General features: G+C 48.6%; 1 protein-coding gene across 1 annotated transcript in view; it reads left to right on the top strand.

Annotated features, from left to right (window-relative positions):
- The window catches only part of adamts13 (ADAM metallopeptidase with thrombospondin type 1 motif, 13), a 76,133-nt gene extending 66,440 nt beyond the window's left edge, over positions 1 to 9,693 (top strand). Inside the window, exons 28-32 of the mRNA XM_087998149.1 lie at positions 892 to 1,168; positions 3,915 to 4,061; positions 4,808 to 4,984; positions 7,119 to 7,297; positions 8,656 to 9,693. Of these exons, the coding sequence (XP_087854275.1) occupies positions 892 to 1,168; positions 3,915 to 4,061; positions 4,808 to 4,984; positions 7,119 to 7,297; positions 8,656 to 8,832 (957 nt within the window). The 3' untranslated portion in view covers positions 8,833 to 9,693. The remainder of the gene's footprint in view (positions 1 to 891; positions 1,169 to 3,914; positions 4,062 to 4,807; positions 4,985 to 7,118; positions 7,298 to 8,655) is intronic.
- Positions 9,694 to 12,822: the final 3,129 nt, after the last annotated feature.

The raw sequence follows: 12,822 nt of genomic DNA, 5'->3' as shown, positions 1-12,822 counted from the left end.
TAACCCTTCAACCTGTTATTAATTAAAATCTGCCCATCTCCTCCTTACATGTACTCAATATGTCAGCATCCGCCACACTCTGGGGGAGTGAATTCCACAGTCATGACCCTTTGAAAGAGGTAATTGTTTTCATCCCTGTTTTAACTCTGCTACCCGTGATCCTAAAACTATGATCTCTCATTCTAAATTGCCCCAAGTAAGTATCCTCTTTACATCTAATTTGTCAATCCTCTTTATCACCTTATAAGTTGATTCTCCCAATTCCTTCCAATGACCTAAAGACCTCAAACAAAACATGGCTTCATCTTCTGTAGTCCAGAGAATCACAGCCTCGTTTTCTGCTTTCTTTTGAAGGCCAGTATTGTGGCTGTGGCCAGAACAGTACACTTTCTTGAAGAAGGGCTTATGCCCGAAACGTCGATTCTCCTGTTCCCTGGATGCTGCCTGACCTGCTGCGCTTTTCCAGCAACACATTTTCAGCTCTGATCTCCAGCATCTGCAGCCCTCACTTTCTCCTCCCAGTACACTGTGCACCAAATATAGTCTAACCTGGTCTTTTTGATTTGATTTATTATTGTCACATGTACCTGAATTCAATAAAAGGTTTTGTATTGCATTCAGTTTGTACAGTGTGAACATGAATCAGCACAAACTGCTCAGTTCTGCTGCTTGTGGTCAGAAATTGCAAGAACATCCCCATGTCAGATGTTAGTTTAACAGAACGCTACTTTCCTTGTTGCATTGATTCCACTGTTTGAGGCCAAGAAATCTGGGAGAGGGTTAGCAGGTGCAAATGGGTCAGTATGGTGAGAGAATGGGAGGGTTGGTGGTGGGAAATGTAGATAGATGAATGCAGGCTTCAGGGTGTCTGTCTGTTCCATTTTTTTGCAGTGCTCAGTTTCCTGTGGGCAGGGAACCCGGAACCGACAACTGCTCTGCAGCAACATGGAAACAACAGAGACTGTACCAGATGCTTTCTGCGACCATCTGACAAAGCTCGCTACAGTGGAGCCCTGTGACTCAGGACCCTGCCCAACACACAGGCCAAACCTGACAACAACCAAGCCAGACCCCACGGGCACTGCCTCCATTAGTCGCTCAGCTGTGATGGAATATGGGATGGTGACAAACCGAACCAAACCACCTAAATCCAGAAAGAGTGAAGAAGGCAAGGATACCGATTACGTATTTACAACATACTCCCTGAACCATTCTGACTCTCCATCGAACCCTCCCAGGACAGGGACAGCACAGTGTTAGATGCAGAGTTTACAATACAGTCTAAAATTTGAAAAAGTTTAAATTCAAATTAACATGTTAACCATGTGATAAAATAATACAGAGGAGGGGTGAATGGGAAGGTTGAAACTAGTGTTTCCATGAGCTGATCATTTTGATCTGCAGTCAGTACAAATTTGTCTTTTGATGTAATCACCTCAAACCAGTGAATGTTTTACCTGTGTATAACATAGAAACAATACAGCACAGTACAGACCCTTCAACCCTCAATGTATTTTATCCTACTCTAAGATCAAACTAATCTACATACCCTTCATTGTACTATTTTCCATGTGCCTATCCAGGAGTTGCTTAAATGTTCCTAATTAATCCAACTCTACTCTCATTGCTGGCAATGTATTCCACACACACACCACTCTCTGTGTAAAGAACTTACCTCTGACATCTCCCCTAAACCCTCCTCCAATCAACTTAAAATGATGCACCCTCATGATAGCCATATCCGCCCTGGGAAAAAGTCTCTGGCTATCCATGCTATCTATGCCTTTTAACATCTTGTACACCCTTATCAAGTCATCTCTCATCCTTCAGATGTGTATTTGTCAGAAACGTTCATTTCTTTTGGCTGGGTACAGACTGACATTGAATTGCATTTATTGTCACGTGTACCGAGGCACAGTGAAAAGCTTTGTCTTGTGAGCAATACAGGCAGATCACAGAGTTAAGTAGCAGAGATAGTAAATAATAGGTAAACAGCGGCAAAAACAAAAATACAGGTACAGGCGAATGCTAAGAGTTTGTGAGACCATTCAGTATTCTAACAACAGCAGGGTAGAAACTGTTACAAAACCGGCTGGTGCATGTGTTCAGGCTTCTGTACCTTCTCCCCGATGGTAGAGGTTGTAGAAAAACATTGCCAGGGTGGGATGGATCTTTGAGAATGCTGGCGGCCTTTCCTTGACAGCGGGCCTGGTAGATGGATTCTATAGATGGGAGGTTGGTGTTTAGTGATTGTCCGGGCTGAGTTCACCACTCTCTGTAACAGTCCCCGATCTTGAATGGTACAGTTGCCATACCAGGTAGTGATACATCCAGACAGAATGCTCTCAATGGTGCACCTATAAAAGTTGGCAAGGGTATTCACCATCATGCCAAATCTCCCCAGCTGCCTGAGGAAGAAGAGACGTTGTTGGGACTTTGTAACCAGTGCGTCCACATGAAGAGTCCAAGAAAGCTTGTTGTGGATGATCACTCCCAGGAGCTTGACACTCTCCAGTCATTTCACCTCTGTGCTGTTAATATGTAGGGGGGCATTAGTAACATCCCGCCGAAAGTCAATAATGAGTTCCTTGGTTTTGCCGGCATTGAAAGCTAGATTGTTCTCAGTGCACCATTTTTCCAGGTCTTCCACCTCCTGTCTGCAGTCTGTTTCATCCTCATCTAAGATTCGATCAACTATGGTGGTGTCATCAGTGAACTTGTAAATGGCAATAGTCTGGTATTTGGTGATGCAATCATGCGTATACAGTGAGTACAGTAGGGGGCTGAGTACATGCCCTTGGGGGCTCCAGTGTTGAGTGTTAGTGCGGTTGAAATATTGTCCCCAATCTTCACTGATTGTGGCCTGTGGGTCAGGAAACTGAGGATCCAGTTGCAGAGAGTGGGGCTTAGTCTGCGATCACTAAGTTTAGTAATCAGTCTCAAGGGGATAGTAGTGTTGAAGGCTGAACTGTAGTCAATGAGTAGGATTCTTACGTAGCTGTTCTTGGTGTCAAGGAGTTCTAGGGACGAGTGAAGGGCAAGTGATATGACATCTGACATGGATCTGTTGATCTGATAGGCAAATTAGAGTGGGTCAAGAGTAGTAGTGAGGCTGGAGTTGATTAATGCCATGACCAGCCTTTCAAAGCACTTCATGCCCACCGATGTTAGGGCCACTGGGCGGTAGTCATTGAGACATGCTGCATGAGCCTTCTTAGGCACAGAGATGATGTTGGCCCTCTTGAAACAGGCAGGGACAGTGGCCTGCTGCAGGGAGAGGTTGAAGATGTCCGAGAAGACCTCTGCCAGGTGATCTGCGCATGCTCTGAGTGCACGACCTGGTACTCCATCTGGTCCCATCACTTTCCTTGGATTCACATGAAGGAAAGCTGATCTGACTCTGATGCAGTGACGGTTCGGATAGGTTCACCAGGACTTGTCGGAGTAGGTGTTACCTCTCCGCCGAAAGTCTGCTCAAAGCGAGCATAGAAGGTATTGAGACGATCTGGGAGAGGTATGTCATCGTCTGCTATCTTGCACTGTCTCTTTTTAGAACCTTGTGATGTCATTCAGTCCTTGCCATAGTTGCCAGGTGTCCGTCTGGGTCTCTAGTTTGGATCGGTATTGACCCTTACCTGTCTTATTGGCTCTGCGAAGGTCATACTTGGATTCCTTATATTTGAGTGGGTCTCCTGATCTGAAGGCCTCACGCCTGGTTTTTAGCAGATTCTGTATGTCCTGATTCATCCAGGGTTTCCTGTTGGGGAACACCCAGATTGACTTTCTCGGTATGCAGTCCTCCACACACTTGCTGATAAAGTGTGTAAAAGTTGCAGAGATTAAAAGGCTGCTGCAGATTGACTATAATACACAGAGACCAAATGCCCACTGATTTATCATCTCCCTAATTCCAGGTCACTGTGGAAAGCTGATTCTCAGTCAATCAGGAACTCTGAACCTGACCAGTTTATGGGGGAAGGATTGCCTGGTGACCATTGGACGACCACTCAATGAAGTCATCACTGTCCGCGTTCTGACCAGCTCCTTAAACTGCACAAAGAGTAAGAGCCCAGAATCTTTGTGTTCATGTCCTGATACCATACCCCAGTGAGAGTCAGTGTGTGTGGGAGCTATATCCCATTGAGAGTCAGTGTGTGTGGGAGCCGTACCCCAGTGAGAGTCAGTGTGTGTGGGAGCCGTACCCCAGTGAGAGTCAGTGTGTGAGAGACTGTACCCCAGTGAGAGTCAGTGTGTGGGGACTGTACCCCAGTGAGAGTCAGTGTGTGAGAGACTGTACCCCAGTGAGAGTCAGTGTGTGTGGGACTGTACCCCAGTGAGAGTCAGTGTGTGTGGGAGCCTTACCCCAGTGAGAGTCAGAGTGTGTGGGTCTGTACCCCAGTGAGAGTCAGTGTGTGTGGGAGCCGTACCCCAGTGAGAGACAGTGTGTGTGGGTCTGTACCCCAGTGAGAGTCAGTGTGTGTGGGAGCCGTACCCCAGTGAGAGACAGTGTGTGTGGGACTGTACCCCAGTGAGAGTCAGTGTGTGTGGGAGCCGTACCCCAGTGAGAGTCAGTGTGTGAGGGAGCTGTACCCCAGTGAGAGTCAGTGTGTGTGGGAGCCGTACCCCAGTGAGAGTCAGTGTGTGTGGGTCTGTACCCCAGTGAGAGTCAGTGTGTGTGGGACTGTACCCCAGTGAGAGTCAGTGTGTGTGGGAGCTGTACCCCAGTGAGAGATCTGGCCTTCAGGAGAGCCTTCGTGACACTCAATACAATGTTTTTGATCTGGCTTTTCTGGTTTCTTCCTTGTAGAGGACTCTTTGTCTTTTTGTGGGCGTCGATTGTTTTGGAAGACTTGCTCGCCATTGAGTGGGTTTAAGCTCTCGTCCATCACTAACACACTCACAATCAGGCAACGGACCAACATGGACAACAGTGGAACCATCCTTCAGTACTTCAGTAGTGTCTCATCTCGACAGTATTACAGGGGTGGGTACTCTGCTAGAATCTGGATTCATCCGTTTCACAGGATCAACTGTGGCTCAGTTGAGAACCGCTTCAGAGCATTGATCTCAAAATCTGGACAACTGACAATCCTGATGCAATTCTGGAGGTTCGCCACACTTATGGAGGGTCAGTGCTGAGGGAGTGCCGCACTGTCGGAGGGTCAGTGCTGAGGGAGTGGGCACTGTCAGAGGGTCAGTGCTGAGGGAGTGGGCACTGTCAGAGGGTCAGCGCTGAGGGAGTGTCGCACTGTCGGAGGGTCAGTGCTGAGGGAGTGCCGCACTGTCGGAGGGTCAGTGCTGAGGGAGTGTCGCACTGTCGGAGGGTCAGTGCTGAGGGAGTGCCGCACTGTCAGAGGGTCAGCGCTGAGGGAGTGTCGCACTGTCAGAGGGTCAGTGCTGAGGGAGTGCCGCACTGTCAGAGGGTCAGTGCTGAGGGAGTGCCGCAATGTCAGAGGGTCAGTGCTGAGGGAGTGCTGCACTGTCGGAGGGTCAGTGCTGAGGGAGTGCCGCACTGTCGGAGGGTCAGTGCTGAGGGAGTGCCGCACTTACAGAGGGTCAGTGCTGAGGGAGTGTCGCACTGTCGGAGGGTCAGTGCTGAGGGAGTGCCGCACTGTTGGAGGGTCAGTGCTGAGGGAGTGCCGCACTTACAGAGGGTCAGTGCTGAGGGAGTGCTGCACTTACAGAGGGTCAGTGCTGAGGGAGTGCCGCACTGTCGGAGGGTCAGTGCTGAGGGAGTGCCGCACTTACAGAGGGTCAGTGCTGAGGGAGTGCCGCACTTACAGAGGGTCAGTGCTGAGGGAGTGCCGCACTTACAGAGGGTCAGTGCTGAGGGAGTGCCGCACTTACAGAGGGTCAGTGCTGAGGGAGTGCCGCACTTACAGAGGGTCAGTGCTGAGGGAGTGCCGCACTGTCGGAGGGTCAGTGCTGAGGGAGTGCCGCACTGTCGGAGGGTCAGTGCTGAGGGAGTGCCGCACTTACAGAGGGTCAGTGCTGAGGGAGTGCCGCACTGTCGGAGGGTCAGTGCTGAGGGAGTGCCGCACTGTCGGAGGGTCAGTGCTGAGGGAGTGCCGCACTGTCGGAGGGTCAGTGCTGAGGGAGTGCCGCACTTACAGAGGGTCAGTGCTGAGGGAGTGCCGCACTGTCGGAGGGTCAGTGCTGAGGGAGTGCCGCACTGTCGGAGGGTCAGTGCTGAGGGAGTGCCGCACTGTCGGAGGGTCAGTGCTGAGGGAGTGCCGCACTGTCACTCTTTGATAGAAGGAATTCTTCATTCTGGGATAATGCCCACCTTGGTGCTAGACTCTCCTACACGGGGAAACTCCATCTCAGCATCGAGCCTGTTAAACCCCCTGCTAAATGTTAAAAGTTTCAATACAGTGCCCCTATGGGAGGGTCAGTAATAAGGACAATCTGCAATGTCAGTAGGTCAGTACCCAGAGACCGCTGTACTCTCAGAGATGAGAGGTTAATCCAAGATCTGTGCACTCTCCAATGGATGTTTCCAAAATTCCGTGGACAGGTACCAAAGACTAAAGAAAAAGGCTAACAGAAAAGTTGGGCATTACTTCCAGAGGACTGCTATCTAAAGAGGTGCAAGTTAAATTTACACATTCACAGAGCTCATTTGGAATTGTTCAGTTCTGGACTCTATGGAAAAGTGAAATAAGCCTTCGAGGGCATATTCAGAATGACCAGAATAATCCCAGGGTCAGAGGTTTGAGTTGATTAAGAGGTTGCATAATTTAGGTTTGTGGATTCCTTCAAGAATAACAGAAAAGGCTGCGATGGGATAAAGATGTTTGTGATTTCAATAGGGCCTTTAAAAAAAGACTAAAACAAAATCAAAACGGAAAAAGCTCAGCAAGTCTGGCAGCATCTCTGGAGAGAATTCAGAGTTGACATTTCCTTCCAATGACCTCTCTTCAGAACTGACTATTTCCTGTGGTGGGGAATGGTCCGGGAGGTACTGGTGATGGTAGTGGACACAATGATAAAACTGAAGTAGGTTGCTCTGCGTTGATATAGTGAACCACTTCCTCACAAAAAGGCAGTGAAAATCTGGAAAGCTTTTTTCCCAGAACAGACATCTGTTTCCCAAATGATCTTTGTCTTTTTTACAGAATGCGACAGGCAGCTGTACGGACCACAGGGTGTTATTGTGAGTCCCATGCAGCCCTACAGAGAGGGGCAAGTCTGTCGGACCATTATCAATGTGGCTCCAATCAACCGGATCCAAATCAGAGTCCTTTACCTCAGATTCAATATTCGATTCAATGTGACTGCAACTGACTACATTCTTGTGAGTTGGAGTCAGAATCCTGTGAATTTGTTTCAAGGATTTATATTCTGCACTTAGTTCACCCCAATTCTCTCTTTCTTTCACTGGGGTATGGTTTCCCACACACTGACTCTCACTGGGGTATGGCTCCACATACACTGACTCTCACTGGGGTACGGCTCCACATACACTGACTCTCACTGGGGTACGGCTCCACATACACTGACTCTCACTGGGGTACGGCTCCCACACACACTGACTCTCACTGGGGTACGGCTCCCACACACACTGACTCTCACTGGGGTACAGCTCCCACACACACTGACTCTCACTGGGGTATGGCTCCACATACACTGACTCTCACTGGGGTACACTCCCACACACACTGACTCTCACTGGGGTACAGCTCCCACACACACTGACTCTGACTGGGGTATGGCTCCACATACACTGACTCTCACTGGGGTACAGCTCCCACGCACACTGACTCTCACTGGGGTACGGCTCCCACACACACTGACTCTCACTGGGGTACAGCTCCCACACACACTGACTCTCACTTGGTTACGGCTCCCTCACACACTGACTCTCACTGGGGTACGGCTCCCACACACACTGACTCTCACTGGGGTACGGCTCCCTCACACACTGACTCTCACTGGGGTACGGCTCCCACACACACTGACTCTCACTGGGGTACAGCTCCCACACACACTGACTCTCACTGGGGTACGGCTCCCACACACACTGACTCTCACTGGCGTACAGCTCTCACACACACTGACTCTCACTGGGGTACAGCTCCCACACACACTGACTCTCACTGGGGTACAGCTCCCACACACACTGACTCTCACTGGGGTACAGCTCCCACACACACTGACTCTCACTGGGGTACAGCTCCCACACACACTGACTCTCACTGGGGTACAGCTCCCACACACACTGACTCTCACTGGGGAACAGCTCCCACACACACTGACTCTCACTGGGGTACAGCTCCCACACACACTGACTCTCACTGGGGAACAGCTCCCACACACACTGACTCTCACTGGGGTACAGCTCCCACACACACTGACTCTCACTGGGGTACAGCTCCCACACACACTGACTCTCACTGGGATACACATTGCTTAGAAACTGACTATCTTTTTGCAAACAGCTGGAGGGTCATTATGGGCCAAATGGCCTCCTTCCAGACAATAAGTTCTAATTTTCTGAAAGAGGAGAGATGAAGTTAACATCATGTCAGTGATTATAGTTATTTCAAATGTTAACAACTATTGAATTTAATCTTCAGCCTGTATGGACTCAGTCATGCTTCTGTTATTACGGTGTAACTCAGTCATTGACTGTTAAAATCTTTTTGTTCTCAGATAAAAGATGTCACCACACAGAGGTATTCGGCATACCGTGGTAACAGCCTGTTCCAGTGGCAATCACTGGGAAACTCTGTTGAGATTGAATTTCATGGTGATTTCGGATTCCGGGCTTTGTTCAGAGCTCTGCCCTCCATGACGCTCGGTGCTACCCGGAGGCTGAACTGTGGCTGAGACATTCAGGCAGAATCTCTCTCCCCCGGATCATCCTGCTGCTTCCTTATTTCCACATGGTCATTCTCTGGTTCTCACCACCTGGTGGCACTTGATCACCCTTCTCCAAAGCCAATCTTTGCTGTACTTACCTCCCAAAAGAAACCAAACTTGCCGTGATTTTAAGCTGCAAGCTACCGTTGTGTAGAACCTAATCGCAGGCTCCAGTATCTCGAAGGTGGTTGAATGGATACTGAAATGTTCGAGCTATAACTAGAGAGTATCTGTTTCAATCTGTGCTTTCGACTGCCCAAGGTTTCCAATTGTTCAGAACCACTGCGTCAACCAGAGAATAATTAGAAAATGGTCTTTGTCCCAATACAAGCTCCAAGCAAGGCCCTCCTTGTTTACACAGAAGAGAAGCAAAGAGGCATTGTGTTTCATTTGTGAAGACCTGGGAATGATAATTTAAAAGGGGATTAAGGAACAATCTAATTGAGCTGTTCAAGATGATTTAGGATTTGATAGTGTCAATTGAAGGAAGGGAGGTTCTGGGGGCGAGAGGGAAGATTATTCAAATTCAAGCCAGGCTTTCAGGGGTGATGTCAGAAGAATATCTTCACCCAAGGAAATCCAGAACTTTCTCTCCCCGAGTTAGGACTGTTAATCCTGTGGATAAAGTAGGGGTGGGCTGGTCTCAATTAAAACTTTAAAAACTTAAGTACTCATGTGCTCACAACATTCCACTTTCTCAATGCTCTTTGTTCAGAGGTTTCTTCTGAATTTTCTGTTGAATTATGACTGACTATATTATATTTATGCTACCTATAAATTGTTCATGTTAAAAATTTCAAATTTGAATAAAGGTGTACGTAGACAGTGTTAAGGAACATCAGGTCTCGTGGTATAGTACTACATCTACACTGAGTGGTGGGACAGGGACTTGGGCCCTCACGTCCCACTGAGTTCACACACTGCCGCTTGTGGGTGTCTCCCTAGCTCTGCCATCTTTGAGCCAACCCAGCTTGAGTCAGATGGCAGTTCAGAGTTGAAAAGAGGTGTCACCCACTGTGCCAGTTCAACAGAGGAGATCCTTAGGTGATGTATCCTTCCCAAACTCATGAGCATAGTCTTGCATGTAGAACCCTATCTGGATTGGTGGAGTGGAGCAGAGTAATGTCTCACAATCGATTAGTGATAGATGCAAGACATCACATGAAGGTCAGGGACTGACAGTAAGTTAACCTTGGATGATAAGTAGAGAGAAAGAAAATGGGCAGGTGTTGAAAAAGGAGTGGGCCAGATTATGCCACACGGTAAGATCACTGCAGGATGCTGACAAGGGAGGGTAGGGGAACATGCGTCTGGTGGTGGAATCCTGCCAGAGTTAATGGAATGGTGGCTTACAGTCCTTTGGGCGAGGAGGTTGGTGGTTAGTATGGACAAGAAGGACCATATCATTTTTATGGGGATGGCAAAAGAGCAGGAAATGGGTTGGACACGGTTACGCGTCCTATCAACTGCAGTAGCACGGAACCTGTATGGGGGGGGGGGGGGGGGGGGGGAGGGGGGCATCATCATGTGACAGAGACAGACATTATCGACTTATCCAGCGCCTTCTGTTTTGTTCAGATAAGCAGTCCTCAGTCTGTGCTATTATCACTCCCCTAACACTGTGAAGGTTTTATACAAAGTTAAAAATCACACAACACCAGGTTATAGTCCAACAGGTTTAATTGGAAGCACACTAGCTTTCGGAGCACCGCTCCTTCATCAGGTGATTGTGGAGGGCTCGATCGTAACACAGAATTTATAGCAAAAATTTACAGTGTGATGTAACTGAAATTATACATTGAAAATTTGATTGTCTGTTGAGTCTTTCATCTGTTTGAATACCGTGATAGTTTCACTTGTTTCATGTGTAAATCACAAAACCTATTTTTTAAAAGTTGAATTCGCAGGTTAGCTGTTAACAATGGGTGATAGCTAGACAATATACTGAAGGTGTTGGCCCCCTGTGTTCTCTGTCTATGCCATGATGTTTAGATTGATTCTAATCTAAAAAAGTGAGATAACAGAGTTTTATGCAGTTTTTGAGCTCAGAGTTTTACATAAATTCATGCAGTTTTTGAGCAAAGTACAATGTAACTCTGCAAGTACAAATTCACCCCACAAAATATATAAAGTTAAAAATCACACAACACCAGGTTATAGTCCAACAGGTTTAATTGGAAGCACACTAGCTTTCGGAGCGACGGGCGCGTCGCTCCGAAAGCTAGTGTGCTTCCAATTAAACCTGTTGGACTATAACCTGGTATTGTGTGATTTTTAACTTTGTCCACCCCAGGCCAACACCGGCACCTCCAAATCACAAAATATATGTGTGCATATGGGTCTTTGTCTGTCTGTGTGTATCTGTCTGGGTTGGGGGTTGTGAGTGTGAGAAAGTGTATGTGTGTGTAGTGAGTGTAGAGTGTCTTACGTCTGTGAGGGGGTGCATGTGTGAGTGTGTGTGTCTGTAAGGGTGTGTGTGGGTGTCTGTGTATATGTGTGTGTGTGTAGGAGTGTCTGTGTGTGTATATAGTGCAATGGTGGTCACCTGTAATGTGGCGTGAACCCAAGGTCCCGGTTGAGCCCCTCCCTATGTGTACCGAACTTAGCTGTCAGCCTCTGCTCGGCCACTTTTCGCTGCTGCCTGTCCCGAAGTCCACCTTGGAGGATGGTCACCGAAGGTCCGAGGCTGAATGTCCTAGGCCATTGAAGTGTTCCCCAACTGGGAGGGAACCCTCCTGTCTGTTGCTTGTTGTCCGGTGCCCATTCATCCGTTGTCGTAGCCTTTGCTCGGTTTCCCCAATGTACCATGCCTCCGGGCATCCTTGCCTGCAACGTATAAGATAGACAACGTTGGCTGAGTCACATGAGTACCTGCCATGTGCAAGGTGGGAGGTGTCCCCACGCGTAATGGTGGTATCTATGTCCACACTCTGACACGTCTTGCAGCGCCTACCGTGACAGGGTTGTGTGGAGTTGTCCTGAGAGCTGGGCAGTTTGCTATGAACAATGATCTGTTTGAGGTTTGGCGGTTGTTTAAAGGCAAGTAGTGGAGGTGTGGGGAAGGTCTTGGTGAGGTGCTCATCCTCATTGATAACGTGTTGCAGGTCACGAAGAACATGGCGTAGTTTTTCAGGTCCTGGGAAATACTGAACAATGAAGGGTACCCTGTTGGTTACACCACACCAACCAGTTGGGGAACACTTCAGTGGTCCAGGACATTCAGCCTCGGACCTCCGGGTGACCATCCTCCAAGGCGGACTTCGGGACAGGCAGCAGTGAAAAGTGGCCGAGCAGAGGCTGATAGCTAAGTTCGGTACACATAGGGAGGGCCTCAACTGGGACCTTGGGTTCATGTCACATTACAGGTGATCACCATTGCACTATGCACACACACAGGCACTCCTACACACACACACTCACTCACACACACAGGCACTCCGACACACACACACACACACTCACTCACACACACAGGCACTCCTACACACACACACACACACTCACACACACAGGCACTCCTACACACACACACTCACACACACAGGCACTCCTACACACACACACACTCACTCACACACACAGGCACTCCTACACACACACACACTCACTCACACACACAGGCACTCCTACACACGCACACACACACTCACACACACAGGCACTCCTACACACACACACACTCACTCACACACACAGGCACTCCTACACACACACTCACTCACACACACAGGCACTCCTACACACACACTCATTCACACACACACACAGGCACTCCTACACACACACTCATTCACACACACAGGCACTCCTACACACACTCACACACACAGGCACTCCTACACACACACACACACACAGGCACTCCTACACACACACACACACACTCACACACACAGGCACTCCTACACACACACACACACACTCACACACACAGGCACTCCTACACACACACACACT

Source organism: Chiloscyllium plagiosum, unplaced genomic scaffold (genome assembly GCF_037043375.1).
Source record: "Chiloscyllium plagiosum isolate Xiang-an unplaced genomic scaffold, Cpla_swu_hap1 HiC_scaffold_21, whole genome shotgun sequence".
NCBI lineage: Eukaryota > Metazoa > Chordata > Chondrichthyes > Orectolobiformes > Hemiscylliidae > Chiloscyllium > Chiloscyllium plagiosum.
The sequence above is the reverse complement of the archived record's forward strand: the minus strand, read 5'-3'. Positions and strand labels throughout refer to the sequence as shown.